The sequence below is a fragment of the Patiria miniata genome, unplaced genomic scaffold (assembly GCF_015706575.1).
Source record: "Patiria miniata isolate m_02_andy unplaced genomic scaffold, ASM1570657v1 HiC_scaffold_11, whole genome shotgun sequence".
NCBI lineage: Eukaryota > Metazoa > Echinodermata > Asteroidea > Valvatida > Asterinidae > Patiria > Patiria miniata.
In genome coordinates, this window is record NW_024037049.1 from 2,205,576 (window position 1) to 2,219,410 (window position 13,835).

At 41.5% G+C, this 13,835-nt stretch overlaps 1 protein-coding gene across 1 annotated transcript in view; it reads left to right on the forward strand.

Annotated features, from left to right (window-relative positions):
* LOC119741696 (sortilin-like) overlaps window positions 1–13,835 on the forward strand; it is a gene marked incomplete at its 3' end in the record, with an annotated part of 113,723 nt that overhangs the window by 78,714 nt on the left and 21,174 nt on the right. Inside the window, 3 exon segments of the mRNA XM_038217556.1 lie at window positions 1,223–1,328; window positions 11,541–11,709; window positions 13,082–13,266. Of these exon segments, the coding sequence (XP_038073484.1) occupies window positions 1,223–1,328; window positions 11,541–11,709; window positions 13,082–13,266 (460 nt within the window).

Consider the following 13,835-nt stretch of genomic DNA (forward strand, 5'->3'; position numbering starts at 1 on the left):
CAAACTGAAAAAGAATGAACTTGTAAACACAGATCATTTATACAATTAACACATCAAGTGGTCACTTATATATAAAATATTTATGATACATTCAAAATGTGAGAAATGGTACACCCAAATTGTGAGATATTGTATTCTCAAGATACAATAATGATTCAGCATGCAATGAACATTGATTGTATAAATTGCCAGTGTCGCACTAACATGTTCTTGTCAGGCACATAATTAAAGTATTGTGTGTGTGTGTGTGGGGGGGGGGGGCCTGGGGATTGGACTGGACTGGACACCATCTTCCTCTAGGGGATACTGTTTGAAGTAGATGATCATGGGTGCTATCGGCCTATAGGCATCCGGGCACATTTGCAGATGGACTCACCATTTTGCCGACAGCAAAAAAAAAAAAAAAAAAACCATTAAGGGGGATGTCACACTTCCCGTCCAGCGACAATCGTGCATCCCATTTCCGATTTCACATTTTTAATCCATTTTCGCAGTTCCAATTTTGCTATCAGCACCCCAATTTTACGTTTAAAATCTCTAGCCTTTTGCACTCTGCCAGTCTGCACCCACCTCCCCTCCCCTTGATTACACAACTGGTTCTTGTCTGAGCCACACTCCAAAAGCCTCACAGAACTGCATTAACTGTAGAGATGGCTTATTTGATGAAATAAACTGCCAAGATGGCTGCATCAACATGCACATCACTTTTACATCAGTCTCTAGTGATTTGCTTACACAAGCTCATTACCATACTTAAATACCCCGTTGCAAGATACTGCATTATCTCATACTACAAGTTCACTCAAACAACTCACTAAATTCCACTATTACACAAGGGCCAAATGACAACATTTAATAGCCAATGCACATGCGACTTTAGGTACCAGTTACTAACAATAACAATCATGGCACAGAGTTATAGGTCGGATAGGGAATTAAAATTTAGCTATACTCTGCTGTAACAATTATCAGTTTGGGATGCATGGACTGCGAGTTAATTCCTGTCCAAAAGATCAAAATCATTATGTTTGAAAGGAAATGGATAAAGACCTCTAAAACCCTTCCCAGCAAGTTGAGGGACATTTACAGCTTTTTGTTATTTTTATTTTTCATTAAACAATTGAGTGAAAAGTAATGTCATAGTTTTGTAAACAATCCACTAGAGCTCTAGTCAGTAGATTCTGCAACTGATTTCCTCTGTTTTTGCTTATTCTGATATTAGTCGTGTAGCTTGCAGATCCATAATCGTTACAGCCAGATTAAAGGGGTGAATGCGCCATCAAGCCCACTCAGTCAGTCAAGTGCTGTTGGACTTATTTTGGCTCATGGTAAGTAAACAAAATCCTAAAATACAATAACATTGCTTCTACCCCTGAGAGATTGTAAGCTTTTTAGACATTTCCAGCTTTTGTTTTAGAGGTTTTTTCCCCTTTCTTTTCTGAATGTTCTGCAACTTTGCCCATAGTTGCTTAAATATATCGGCTAAGTCTACTTCACTACAATTGCATATTCCCTTTACTGGCAGGTTCCCTTCACTAAGTTTTCACAATAGTACCCCCATATGACTAGCCATACGATATGACTAGTCATGCTGCGCCTGGCAGGTGGCCGCGCCTGCCTGGTCATCCAACTGAGCGGTTGCAAGAACCATTAGAAATGCAATTCTCACCTATTGACCTCTGGAATTGGAATGTCCGTACTTTGCTGGACAGAGACGATAGACCAGAACACCAGACAGCACTCATCGCCAGGATGCTTGATCGCTTTCAAATAAACATTGCAGCTCTGAGCGAAATGAGGTTCGCTGGTGAAACACAGCTAGAAGAAGTTCAGGGAGGCTACATCTTCCACTGCCCTTCCAAGAACCTGTGGCGTAGGGTTTGCCATTCGCACAAACCTTGTGAAATGCCCTGATAGCCTTCCTCATGGGATAAATGACAGATTGACGACCTTGTGTCTTAAGCTCGATAAGGACTTGTTTGCCACAATGTTCAGCTGCTACGGTATTTCTTTACAGTGACTAATCCTGATGATGTTAAGGAAGCGTTTTATGATGAGCTTTTTCATATCATTTGTGAAGTCAACCGAAAAGACAAACTCATCATCCTTGGTGATTTCAATTCCCGTGTGGGAGTGGACTATGCCCCATGGTCGAGAGTACTTGGACACCATGGCACTGGCAAGTGCAACTCCAACGGTCTGCTTCTGCTGTTTCTCTGTGTTCAGCATGAATTGTCCATCACTCTCTTTCCACATGCAAACAAATACAAGACCACGTGGATGGCACATGTTGGAATATGCCATGGTGTGATCGTTCGCCAAGGAGACAGACGCAATGTGAACATCCCAGCAGCATGACAGGAGCTGAGTGTTTGCCCGATCACCGACTAGTGCGAAGCTAGATGAACATTCAGCTTGCTCCTAAGCCTCATACAGCGAGGCAGAAACCAGTCAAGAAATTCAACATTGCCCACCTCTGTGTCGCCAAGAACATAATACAGGCAAAAATCTGAGAGACCCTTCAATACACAGAACCCACTGGTGAAAATGTGGAGGAAGAATGGTCGATCTTCAGAGATTTGCTATACGATAGTGCTGCAGCCGAACCGCCGAACCGCCGAACCGAACTAAAAATAGCCGAACTTGGCCTTCCGAACTGAACCTGAACCGAACCCGAACCAAACCGAACCCAAATGTCCAAATTGCATATTCCCTTTACTGGCAGGTTCCTTTCTATTAGAGTTTTCGCAATAGTACCCCCATATGACTAGCCATACTATATGACTAGTCATGCTGCACCTGCCAGCATTTTCAATTTTTTCACCGTATCAGAATTAAAAAAACCCAACTTTTTATGGAGTCTGAAACCTTTCCCATGTTCAGAATAAGTTCTTAATTTTCGCAATATATTTTTTTTTCGTAATATAATGAATACGAAAAACGATGTAATCTCCCAAAAGAGGGTGAAACACCCCTTTACAAAATTAATGGATCCGTCCACAATATGAATATTCATGGATCGCGAATCGAAAAGTTATTATTTTTTTTACTGTAGCTACTATTTGCAAGCTTGTTGTTATAATAATCATGATTTCATGAGTTTGGCACAGTAAAAGGACCTGTTTGTTAAAACAAAACTATTCGGCAATTATTGCCACGAGACAAGTTTTTAGTGCTCATCAGGGCATGCTCAGACGGGACGGAACTCTTCGGGAAAACCCGTCGGCACGTGTGGGAAAATTTTATGGCGATCGTGTAGCGTAGGGCCTCTGTTTTGTTTTGATCAAATTAGAGTCAAATTGCTAAATAAATCACCTTTATAATCAAAAGCAGACTTCTCAATTCTAATGACACCCGTTTTGCAATTTTGAACAGTTTCTTGAGGTAGAAATCATGATTGTCGTGCGCAGTTTGCACCTTGCGATTCAGCGCACCGTACTTGCTCACTCATGGTACCTCGCGCGGTGAATGCCATCTTTATTTTCGGGTTGCGTGTTGTGTCGCCGCGCTGTTATTGTCATTTTACCCCCAAATTTCCCTAAAAAAAATCATGCCCTCCATCTATGACATACCTGTTTATTGAGAACCAACTTCTTTCATCTGTCTCATAATTTTAAAGTAGATTTTGTTCCCTTAAGTTAGGAGTCGGGCCCTACACTACACGATCGCCAATTTTATCATAGTTGCCGGGCCGGATAGGGCTGCGATAGGTAACCCTCTAGCAATTTACGATGTTCATTTCTCAACGTCATCAAGTCAAATTATAACGGAATATTGTTAACGCAATAAAAATAAGATTCATCCTTCAACTTGTGTTGAATAGCATGTGGAAATTGCGGGGCCTATTTCTGTCAGACGTGCGCGGTACACACGTGTTTGTTCGAACAGGGGAACGGCCTACCGGTATGTATATGCTTTTTATTGTATTAACCTAATACATTGTATGATGTACATTATGTATACACTTCCGAAGCCGAACCGAACCGAAGTTTGGAGAAAAAAAATCGAACTGCAACCGAACCGAACTGAACCAAACTTTGAGGATCAGTTGCAGCACTACTATACGATATCATCTGACACCCTTGGATTTGTTGAGAGAATTCACAGAGACTGGTTTGATGAAAATAACCCAGAAATTAACAAGCTACTCGACCTGCTATACGTCCCCTGATGGAATACTGTTCCCACATATGGGCCAGAGCTTCTGCCTGCCATTTATCTCTATTAGATCGGATGTAGAAGCGAATTGTTTATGTGGTTGGTGAAGAGTTGGGCTCATCATTACAACCCTTTCTCACCGTAGGTCAGTAACCATCTTCAGTCTGTTCTACAGATATTTCAATGGAAATTGTCCCACCAGTTTGTTTGACTTGTTTCCTCATGTCAGGGTGTTTGAGTGACAACCAGGCTCTCTGCTTCCTCTCACCCATACACTTTAGCTGTGCCGAGATGTAGAACAAAGAGCTACTATAATAGCTTTTTCCCACGCTCTGTATCTCTTTGGAAGGCCTTGCCTAGTGGCTGTTTCCCTCCATTCTCATTCTAGCCTCTTTAAAAAGGAATATCAATTCCTATCTCCAGATTTCCTGATTATTATTTTTCTTTTGAAAAGACCATGGCATCAAGCTCAACCCCAAATTGCCATGTACAAGGCTGTTGTACTTAGCACACTGCTTTACTGCTGTGAAACTCGGACCACATATAGGCACCATATTAAGCAACTTCAGCAGTTTCACCAACGTTGCCTACTACAGCTACTCAACGTCAAGTGGCAAGACTGGGTCTCAAACTTGCAAGTCCTTGAACGGTGTGGTCTTTCAAGCATTGAATGCTTGCTTATCAAGAGCCAGCTTTGTTGGTCAGGCTATGTAGTTCGTATGGATGATACCCGAAATCCCAAGATCCTTCTGTATGGTCAGCTTTATAAAGAAGGCCATCACGCACAAGGTGGACCATACAAGAGGTACAAGGACAGACTGAAGGCCATTTGCTCCTGGGAAGCTTGTGCTCAGGACGGGTTCCTCTGGCAGTAAGTCGGTGCCAAGGGCACAGAGATGTTTGAACAGAGGAGAGCAGCAGCCACCAGTGAGAGGAGAGAAAGAGAGAGGAAAACAGGGACAACCTCTGGGGAGTCTTTGCCATAGCACCTGTGGGAGACAATGTGCCTCGTACATTGGATTTCTCTCCCACATAAAGACTCATCGCAGATAATCGCCTGCCTGCCTACTCATAAATCACCCTACTGTTAAAAATGGTAGTTTTAAAATGTAAAAATTTTAAGAAAATTGTTCTTGTGTCACTCCCTAAAATTTTTTTCTAGGCAGTGAGACAAGAAAATAGTTCTTCAAACAAGAATTCATTTTTTTAAAATAAGAAATGTAAGAAATTCCACCAACATCACCAATGCCCTGCAGCATGTATGCTATCCTAGCTTTGGCTTTTTTTTCTTAACAGCAGACTTGGTTTTAGCACCTGTAAATTGAGTACTTCTTCTTTTTTCCAAATTTTGTTCAGAGATGTGATAATAAAAGATAAGATAACACAGAATAGCATGTTTTGTGTTCTTTGGTTGATTCCTCGAGTTACAAGAGTAACTAAATTTAATTATGTTTGTGTACAAACATACGGCTATTTTGGTAATTTTGTTATTGTATAGTTATATGTCATGTAAGACTGATATGATGTGCGGTAGAGTGATCAGGACAAACAGAGTTCTGTAGATATTGGCCTTCAAAATATGCACCTTTGATAGGCCGTCACATATCACTAAATAACGTCATCATGAGCTCATTTCAATTTTCATTTATAACACATCCCGATCTAGGTACATACTAACTTTCAACCCAATCGGACATGTTGTCCTGTCGATATATGCCTTCAAAATATCTACTTTTAATGTGACCTCACATGTCACATGATTACGTCACCGTGGCGTCACTTAAAGTTTCATCTATAACACATCCTGTTTTAGGGTACATCCAAAGTTTCAACCCCATTGGCCTTCACAATTTGCACTTTTAATGTGACGTCACATGTCACGTGATGACGTCATCGTGACGTCACTTAAATGTTCATCTATAACACATCCCGTTTTAGGTACATATCAAGTTTCTCCAAACCACACGGCAACACGGAACATGCGTGCATGATATTACTCAGTTCATCAAAATGACCATGAATTCACGGATCATCCGATTTGAATACAATGGCACGCGGTAACAGTTATAACGCTTGCATGCACTTGGAAAGCTGAAGCGCAGGCTAGGCGAAGTTGCTACGTACGTGAGTACGTTCAATGCAACCATTTCCAGTTCATTCGTGCGTACATTGTGCGTTCGTTTCACGGAACCCACTGCGGCAGAATCTCGAGGGTTTGATATGGTAAAAAATTAAAATTAATAAGAATAGAAAACACACCAAAATGGGCGGCCTTGAGCCGGCCTCGACCAATTCCCTCGAGACCTCCAACACTGGTCATCGTGATGTCACTTAGATTTTCATCTATAACACACCCCGGTTTAGATACATACCGAGTTTCAACCCAATCGGACGTGTTGTTATGGAGATATTGGCCTTCAAAATATGCACCTATATTGTGACATCAGGGGTCACGCGATTACGTCATGATGATGTCAATGTTTGGCACACATCTTTAGGTGCTGGTCTAAGTGTGTGCCGAGTATAAAGTCAATCGGATTGATTTTAGTGCCGACAGTGCCTTCCACAATGAAAACGTTACCGACTATTAGTCCCATTAAACCCATTGGTCGCCAAAAGATGCCTATCTTTACATACCAGTACTAGTAAGGCAGGAGAAATGAGTTCCCATGCACCCCCCTAAAATAAAATTCCAAGATGATTTTTAGAAACCCTAGGACATCTAATAAAAGGATTTTGATGTTGCCAGCGATAGAAAATGTCCCATGATGCCCTATTTTCATATTTCCAAGATGGCTGCTGTGCAAATAATTAAAAACGCTAAGTGTCATATGTCAATAACTAATGAGCCGATTTTGATGATCCTGGTGTCAAAATTATACATTTCTGGGGTGCTGAATCAATTTTCGAGGTTTTCAAACTGGTTGGAGGTCAAGGCCATGCAATTCAGGCGAAAGTCAAGGTCATTTTGGTAAAAAAAGTGTCATATTCATTTTCCCACTTGCATTATTTTTTACCTAGCTCCCATAGATATGGTGATAGAGGCCTACTTATTGCTTCACAAATTTTCCACATTATCCCAACTACCAAATCCATTTAATTACAAAAGATGTGGCATTTTATTTTGGAGCCTTGACTCAATATTTGACCCCACCCCCTAAGTTTGGGATATTGACCCAATATTATGGAAATCTTAAAATAGAGCCAGTGGATAAAAAGCTTAACGTTATGTTTATTTTTTTTAGGGTCATGGAATTGATTGATAGTGGTTTAGAAGTAATCAGAGGTCATTTTCTTGCTCAAAGGACAAGGGTCAAGGGCATTTTATTAATAGACAACTTCATTGTTTTGACTTTCCGACATACAATATTTTTGTCCAACTCCCATTGATATGGTAATAAAAGCTTATTGGTCAGGATTTTTTTTTTTTAACCCAAAGACAATTCTATGTCAACATTATGGTTAGTCATCATCTTCGAGGTCATAGGATGTGTCAATTTGAGGTCTTCATCATTGTGTTAAGGTCATCTTCAAGGTCATAGGATGGGAGAAATAACTACAACTTAGCGCAAAGACCTTGTTGCAATTGATGAACATTTATTACTTAAGTAATTCCTGAACCGGTCATTACAGAAAGATTACTGAGCTATTTATAACAAGTGACGTTGTGGCGAAGTCTTAGGGAAATCTTCGTCATCAATGAAAACATAATCTTCGTCAATCTCGATAGCCTCTTTAGGATACCACTTTCCACTTCGCTCTTTTGCTGGCCCTCTTCATTTTCAGCAGCATCAGTGTCCAACGGATCAACGAGTGATGGGAGCAAGATAGGGCCAATTGACCAGACAGGCTCCAGTACCCCCTCAACTGTCTTCAGCCACCTTTGACCCTCATCATACGTTTTGGGAGCCTCAAAATTAGGGTCAGCAGCACGCCTGTAGCCGGCCACACGGTGGTTGACGCACTGCACATGAGGGATGAGTTAGTTATGCTGGATGGCAGGCGTACCATGTCAACCTTCCTCTTGCAGTTAAGCTAGTGGTCCTCTCCCTGAGCAGCTTGCTCCTCACCACATTCGCATATGCAGTCTCACGCGCTTGACCATACATGGCACGGGTGAAGGCCTCCAACTGCTCCTGCACCTCTGGGGTCACCCTCCACGCCGGGGTCACCTCTGGGGTCACCTGTCACGCCGATCTGCCTGTAACACAGTTCACGATATACGATCACTACATGAAGCACAATGAATTTGAAAGAACACTTGCATATGACTATATAATTGTTGATATTGCAAATGTGCTGATATTGCAAATGTGATTTGCTTGAAAGCTTTGTGGAACTTGGTGTTCTACTGAAGCTTCTTCATTGGTGCCACCTTCCCCTTGCACTGATGTAGTCCTCCCCGAGAACACATAACGGTAGGCCAAGTACCCAGCAAACATGACGGTACAGGGTCGATGCCGGTTTGTTGTGGGCTTGTTCTGTATTGTGCTATAAAAGCCATATTTCTCAGTGCTTACAACAATGGCGGATGTACCAAAAAAAACCCAAAAAAGCTGTCAAGGTCAAGCTGTATGATTCATTGAGTACACCTCTTCCAGCTTTCCAAGCGTAATATTTCTATCACAGCAAACCGGGTCTAATTCCTGAGGTTTGACATTCCGAAATACCTCGGGAGCAGTGCCTTCGAAGCAGTGCTAGGTCTGCTCCCCAGGAAATCTCGCACATGTCTGATAGCCTACGAGAGCACATACAAGCAAAGGATTCGGATGTCACTTGAATGCTTGCACACCTCACGACCACATGTGCTTGCAGGACAGCGGGGGTCTGGCGTACGACACCTATGGGTCAGAGTTGGTTATACGATCATCCACGCCTGGTCACAGAGGCAGGGCACCACCAACACCAAAGTCATCACATTTTAGCAATAACAACACCGGCACAGTCATCATGTTTTAGCAACGCTACTACAGCTATATGGTCACACACATTTTTCGGGTGAGACACAAGTTTTCAGCTCCATACATGGTCATATTTTCTGAGTTTTCTACGGCGTTCCTGGTGGGCATTTCACACTGCTATATGCGCCGTACTATGGGATCGTGAGGTATTTTCTCCCAAGGTCACCGGTCTCAATCTCCGCATTAGTGACACCGCTGCCCGCTGGACTGTGTGAGGAAATAGCGGCGTGACACACGCGCCCGCTCGACATCAGGACTGACTTGGATTTTCCGGTGGTCACTCAAGGTCTGAATCCAGACTTGGGACATGACAATGATGAGTGTTGTATATAAATTGCAAGGGAGGCACTGGGTCAGCCCAACTCTTATCATGGAGATCGTTCCAATGGTGTATCCAGAACAGAGTCACACTCAGAGCAACATATTTTCCAGAGCCAGCTTTAACTTGAGGGAACATCATCCCGACAGAATAGACACCTTGGCCCAACATAGTGCAGGTGTTATTCACACTGATTGTCCTATCACATAGAGATCTGTTCATGTAGGCAAACAACAATTAGCTATCGGTTTCTCTGCTCTCGAACAACTAATGCTTGAGCATGGCACATACATGTAGATGCACTGTCATGCATTGCTGCTTATATGCCTCTTCCCCCTTATCTGGCAAATTAAGAGCTACAAGGGGTGATCGATAAGTTCGTGGCCTAAGGTAGAGGGCGATGATTATACTATAGTGTGCAAGTTGATTACAGAGAAAGTTTGAAGTTATTATCTGTTCTTGTTTTTCTGTTACGGATAATTAAACCTTGATAGTCACTGGTTCCTTAGAATTAAACCAAACAAACTAAAAAATGGCAACACTGTCCCTTGAAAGGTTGTGCCGAGTCCGTTTCTGATCAGGTTCAAGGAGCTTCGGGGCCCAACGAGCTGACACCTTGGACATTTGGACGCAATGGCTGATTTTTCCATATTTTTTTCATTTTCAAGGTTTAATTCTCAAGAAATGGTGACTGTCAAGGTTTAATTATCTGTAACAGAATAATTGACATGCCGAACAAGAAAAAATAAAAAAAACAGAAAAACAAGAAAAGATAACTTCAAACTTTCTGTGTAATTATTCAACAAGTTGAACTGCTCACAATATTATTCAAAACTGTATAGCTCACCTCCTTCTTCCTTATGCCACAAAATTATCAATCACCCGTTGAATTATGATTAGATTTGATGCATGTTGATTTTGTTTTCTTATTTTTGCTGTTGTTTTGCTTGTATGTGTATAGGGCCTTGAGCACCTTACGGTGGATATGTTTGCACTCTATAAATGCCTATTATTATTATTATTATTATTTGCAATACCCAAAACGAGATGAGAGATCTTATGCTTGTCCGCGTTGGATCAACTCGACTCAAGCTGCGTCCCACAGCCTTAGAGCTCGAGCGTCTTCTGTAGGATTCTTGCAGTTCCAAGAAGAGCCGCCTTCTGCAGCAATTTCACCTTCACGGTCGAGCCGATCTCGTCGAGATGTTTCTCCAGGGACTTGGGAATGGTACCCAGGGCCCCCACAATGACTGGAATGACCTTCACCTTGACCCTCCACAACTTGCGTAGTTTCCTGGCCAACAAATCCTGGTACTTTAATTTAATACCTTCTCCTTTTCTTTCTTTGCAACCCGGGCATCACCAGGCACTGCCACATCTATAACGTGGCACATCTTCGCATTCTTATCTACATGATCTAGGACAACAACATCCGGCCACCTATGCTCTACAACATGGTCAGTCTGACTGTTGAAATCCCAGAGAACCTTCACCTCCTCAGTTTCCAGAACCACCTCCGGAACGTGCTCCCACCGCTTGTCCTTGACCTTGATCCTCCGTTTTTGGCAAACATCCCAGTGGATCACCCTGGCTAACTTGTTGTGCCTCTCCTTGTATTCCGTCTGTGCCATCTTGCTGCTTTCGCAAACTAAATGAAATAAAGCCTCCTCTTTCTCTCCATACATCCTACACATTGGAGATACACCATAAGGGAGACACGTTATCATAATTTCTTCGATAGTGAGGAAACACCGGTCATTAGGGAGACACATATCTGTCTCCCTAATGGCACAGCCTCCCCTTTAGAGGCCACATTTCCTGACACAATTAGGTTACATTTGTTGCTCGTGGTCTAATTAGTAAACGTACCGAAATTCGTGGAAAAAGGACAAGGGAATATTAGGTTAGGGCACTTTTAAGTTTGAATAAGTCTATGGGAAAGTCTCCCTAATGACCCATTGCTGGTAATAATTATTGTTATTACTTTTTTAACTAGCAGTTGTTCAGTCAAACTAAAGTATTCAGTTAAGCTACACAATTAAAAAGAAATTGAGTATCCTTTGTACTTCAGGTAACAATGAATTCACTTTTTCAACAAATAGGAAATGTCGCCGATGCTTTGGAGACACATCCTCCTGATGTTTTCATTTCAAATGATGGTGGTTACAACTGGACAAAAGCATTATCTGGCCCCCATCACTACACTGTAACAAACCATGGTGGTCTTTTGCTGGCTATATCTGCCGAACAGGATGTCACCAATACTATCAAGTAAGAATTACTTTCATCTTCTTACAAACCTAAATTTAAAATTCCTAACAGCTGCATAGTGAGACTTGGTCTGTTCTGTAAATTGCATTTGCAAAACCTCAAGTTTTGTTTCCTTCAGTCGGAAAAAAAAGAACCATAAGGCCCAAAAAAAAGGGAAAAAAAAGAGTTGGTCTCTGGTCAGCGCGCGCGTCGATTTTGATCATGCGCATCAGTGGTTTTTTTATTTCAAATTTTCTGCAGTAGCTACTACAGTGCCCTCTATTGCGCCTCAAAGTTTTGTTTAAAAACAGGTTCTGTTGTTCTGAAAATGTAGCAGGGCTTGTTTTTAAAATGTTTTGGAGGCAAAGTCCAGAGTCATAAAGAGTTGCCTTGGCTGTACGGAAAATGTGAAGGAAACGGGTACCGAGGCAAACGAGGAGGGAGCCTACCTGTAGGCAAACGAGGGGCACCAAGGAATGGGGAAGGGCACAAAGGCAAATGATGGAGGGCATTAAGGTATATGAGGGCACAAAAAAGCAAACTTGTACCCACCTTGTCTGTAAAATCCAAGCTTAAAGAAAAAAAGATCCCCCCCCCAAAAAAAGAAAATGCATCGCCGCATCAATTCCGGAACTTTGGTCTGACCAGAGACCAGCTATTTTTAATTTTTTTTTGCCTAAGCTTGTTGAAACCACCTAACAAGTTGCTTCGTAAAGGCTTGCAATATATCTGCCAATTAGTAACTAAGTAAAGATACTCTTCTCATGATGATGTCGTTTTTAAAGATATAGAAATTTGTGCATTTTGTTCGTTTGAAGCAACAAGAGTGCTCAAAGTCTAAAGAAGGGTACTGAACAACTAACCTGATGAAGTTTCAGCTCAGCTTCAGCTGTATATTCCGAGAAAAACAGCATTCTAGGATCTCAATTTCAAATCAAAAGTTGCTGAATCATGTTTTGAATTGGGCCTGAATTCAGCGTCCGAGACACGTTCTCACTGAGCCGATTGCAGCTACGCGATGTCGTGCACTGATCCGACGAATTATAGCAACCAACCGCGCGTGTGCGTTGGGCCAATACTTAAGCGCGCTTTGCCGAATAACAAAACAAACTACTAATTTAAATTTTCTACGGTGTGTCTTAAGAAGCACCATTGGAAAGGCCTTCTATCGTTGATTACTTCAAATGACAGCTTGCCAGAAAGAATAATTTCACAGGGAGTTTAGTCCCCTTACTATCTTTCAACCAAGTATGTTTTTTAACAATAATTACGCCAGTTACTTTTCGGATAGCAGCAAATGATGGACTATAGCTTTAAGTGCCATGCAGATATGCTTATAACAATTTGGCATTCTCTAATAGCAATGATGAATTTGCGTCTTTTTAATGCACAGGTTTTCTTATGACGAGGGTCACTGTTGGAATGAATATAAGTTCTGTGATGAACCATTCAGCATTACAGGATTATTGCCAGAGCCAAGCACCAACTCTCTTAATGTTAGCATTTGGGGATTCGGATCAGAGGACAGAAGATGGAGGATTGTGACCATTGACTTCAGTGCTGTACTTAAAGATGAGTGTAGGTAGACGTGAAGAATACCAATGAAACACACATTTTGTTCTGAATTTGAATAAAACAAGTAGACCAATTGAATAAAGGTTTGTTTTCACTGCTCATATCAAGGGGGGGGGGGGGGGGAGTATTACCAATGATGGTCATGCTTTGTTTGTGATGTAAAATTGAGTGGGAAATGTGCATCTAAACATTAATAACAATAACATGGTAATACTAAATCCTTAATTTTAACCAAAACCCCCAGTTTTTTTGGGAAAAATAACATAAGCATATTCCAAATCATTGCCACATTACTCAAATGAAAGGTTTTGTCCCTTTTAATTTGATACCGCATTTGAGGTTGTGATGCTTGTAGTTTTGAATCCTGTATTAAAAAATTGTACGCTGACTGTCTGAAGTCTGTCTGTCTGATGTGTGTGTCACTTTTTTGTTGCAAAAGACCTAAAAGTGTGCGGTAACACAAAATGCAAGGGTTAACTCTTTCAGTGCCCGCGAAATTTGAAAAGTTTAACCCTAAAGTGCCCAACTTAGAGCATTTTTGTTAATTGTTCAAAATTCTGTAAAAAAAAAAA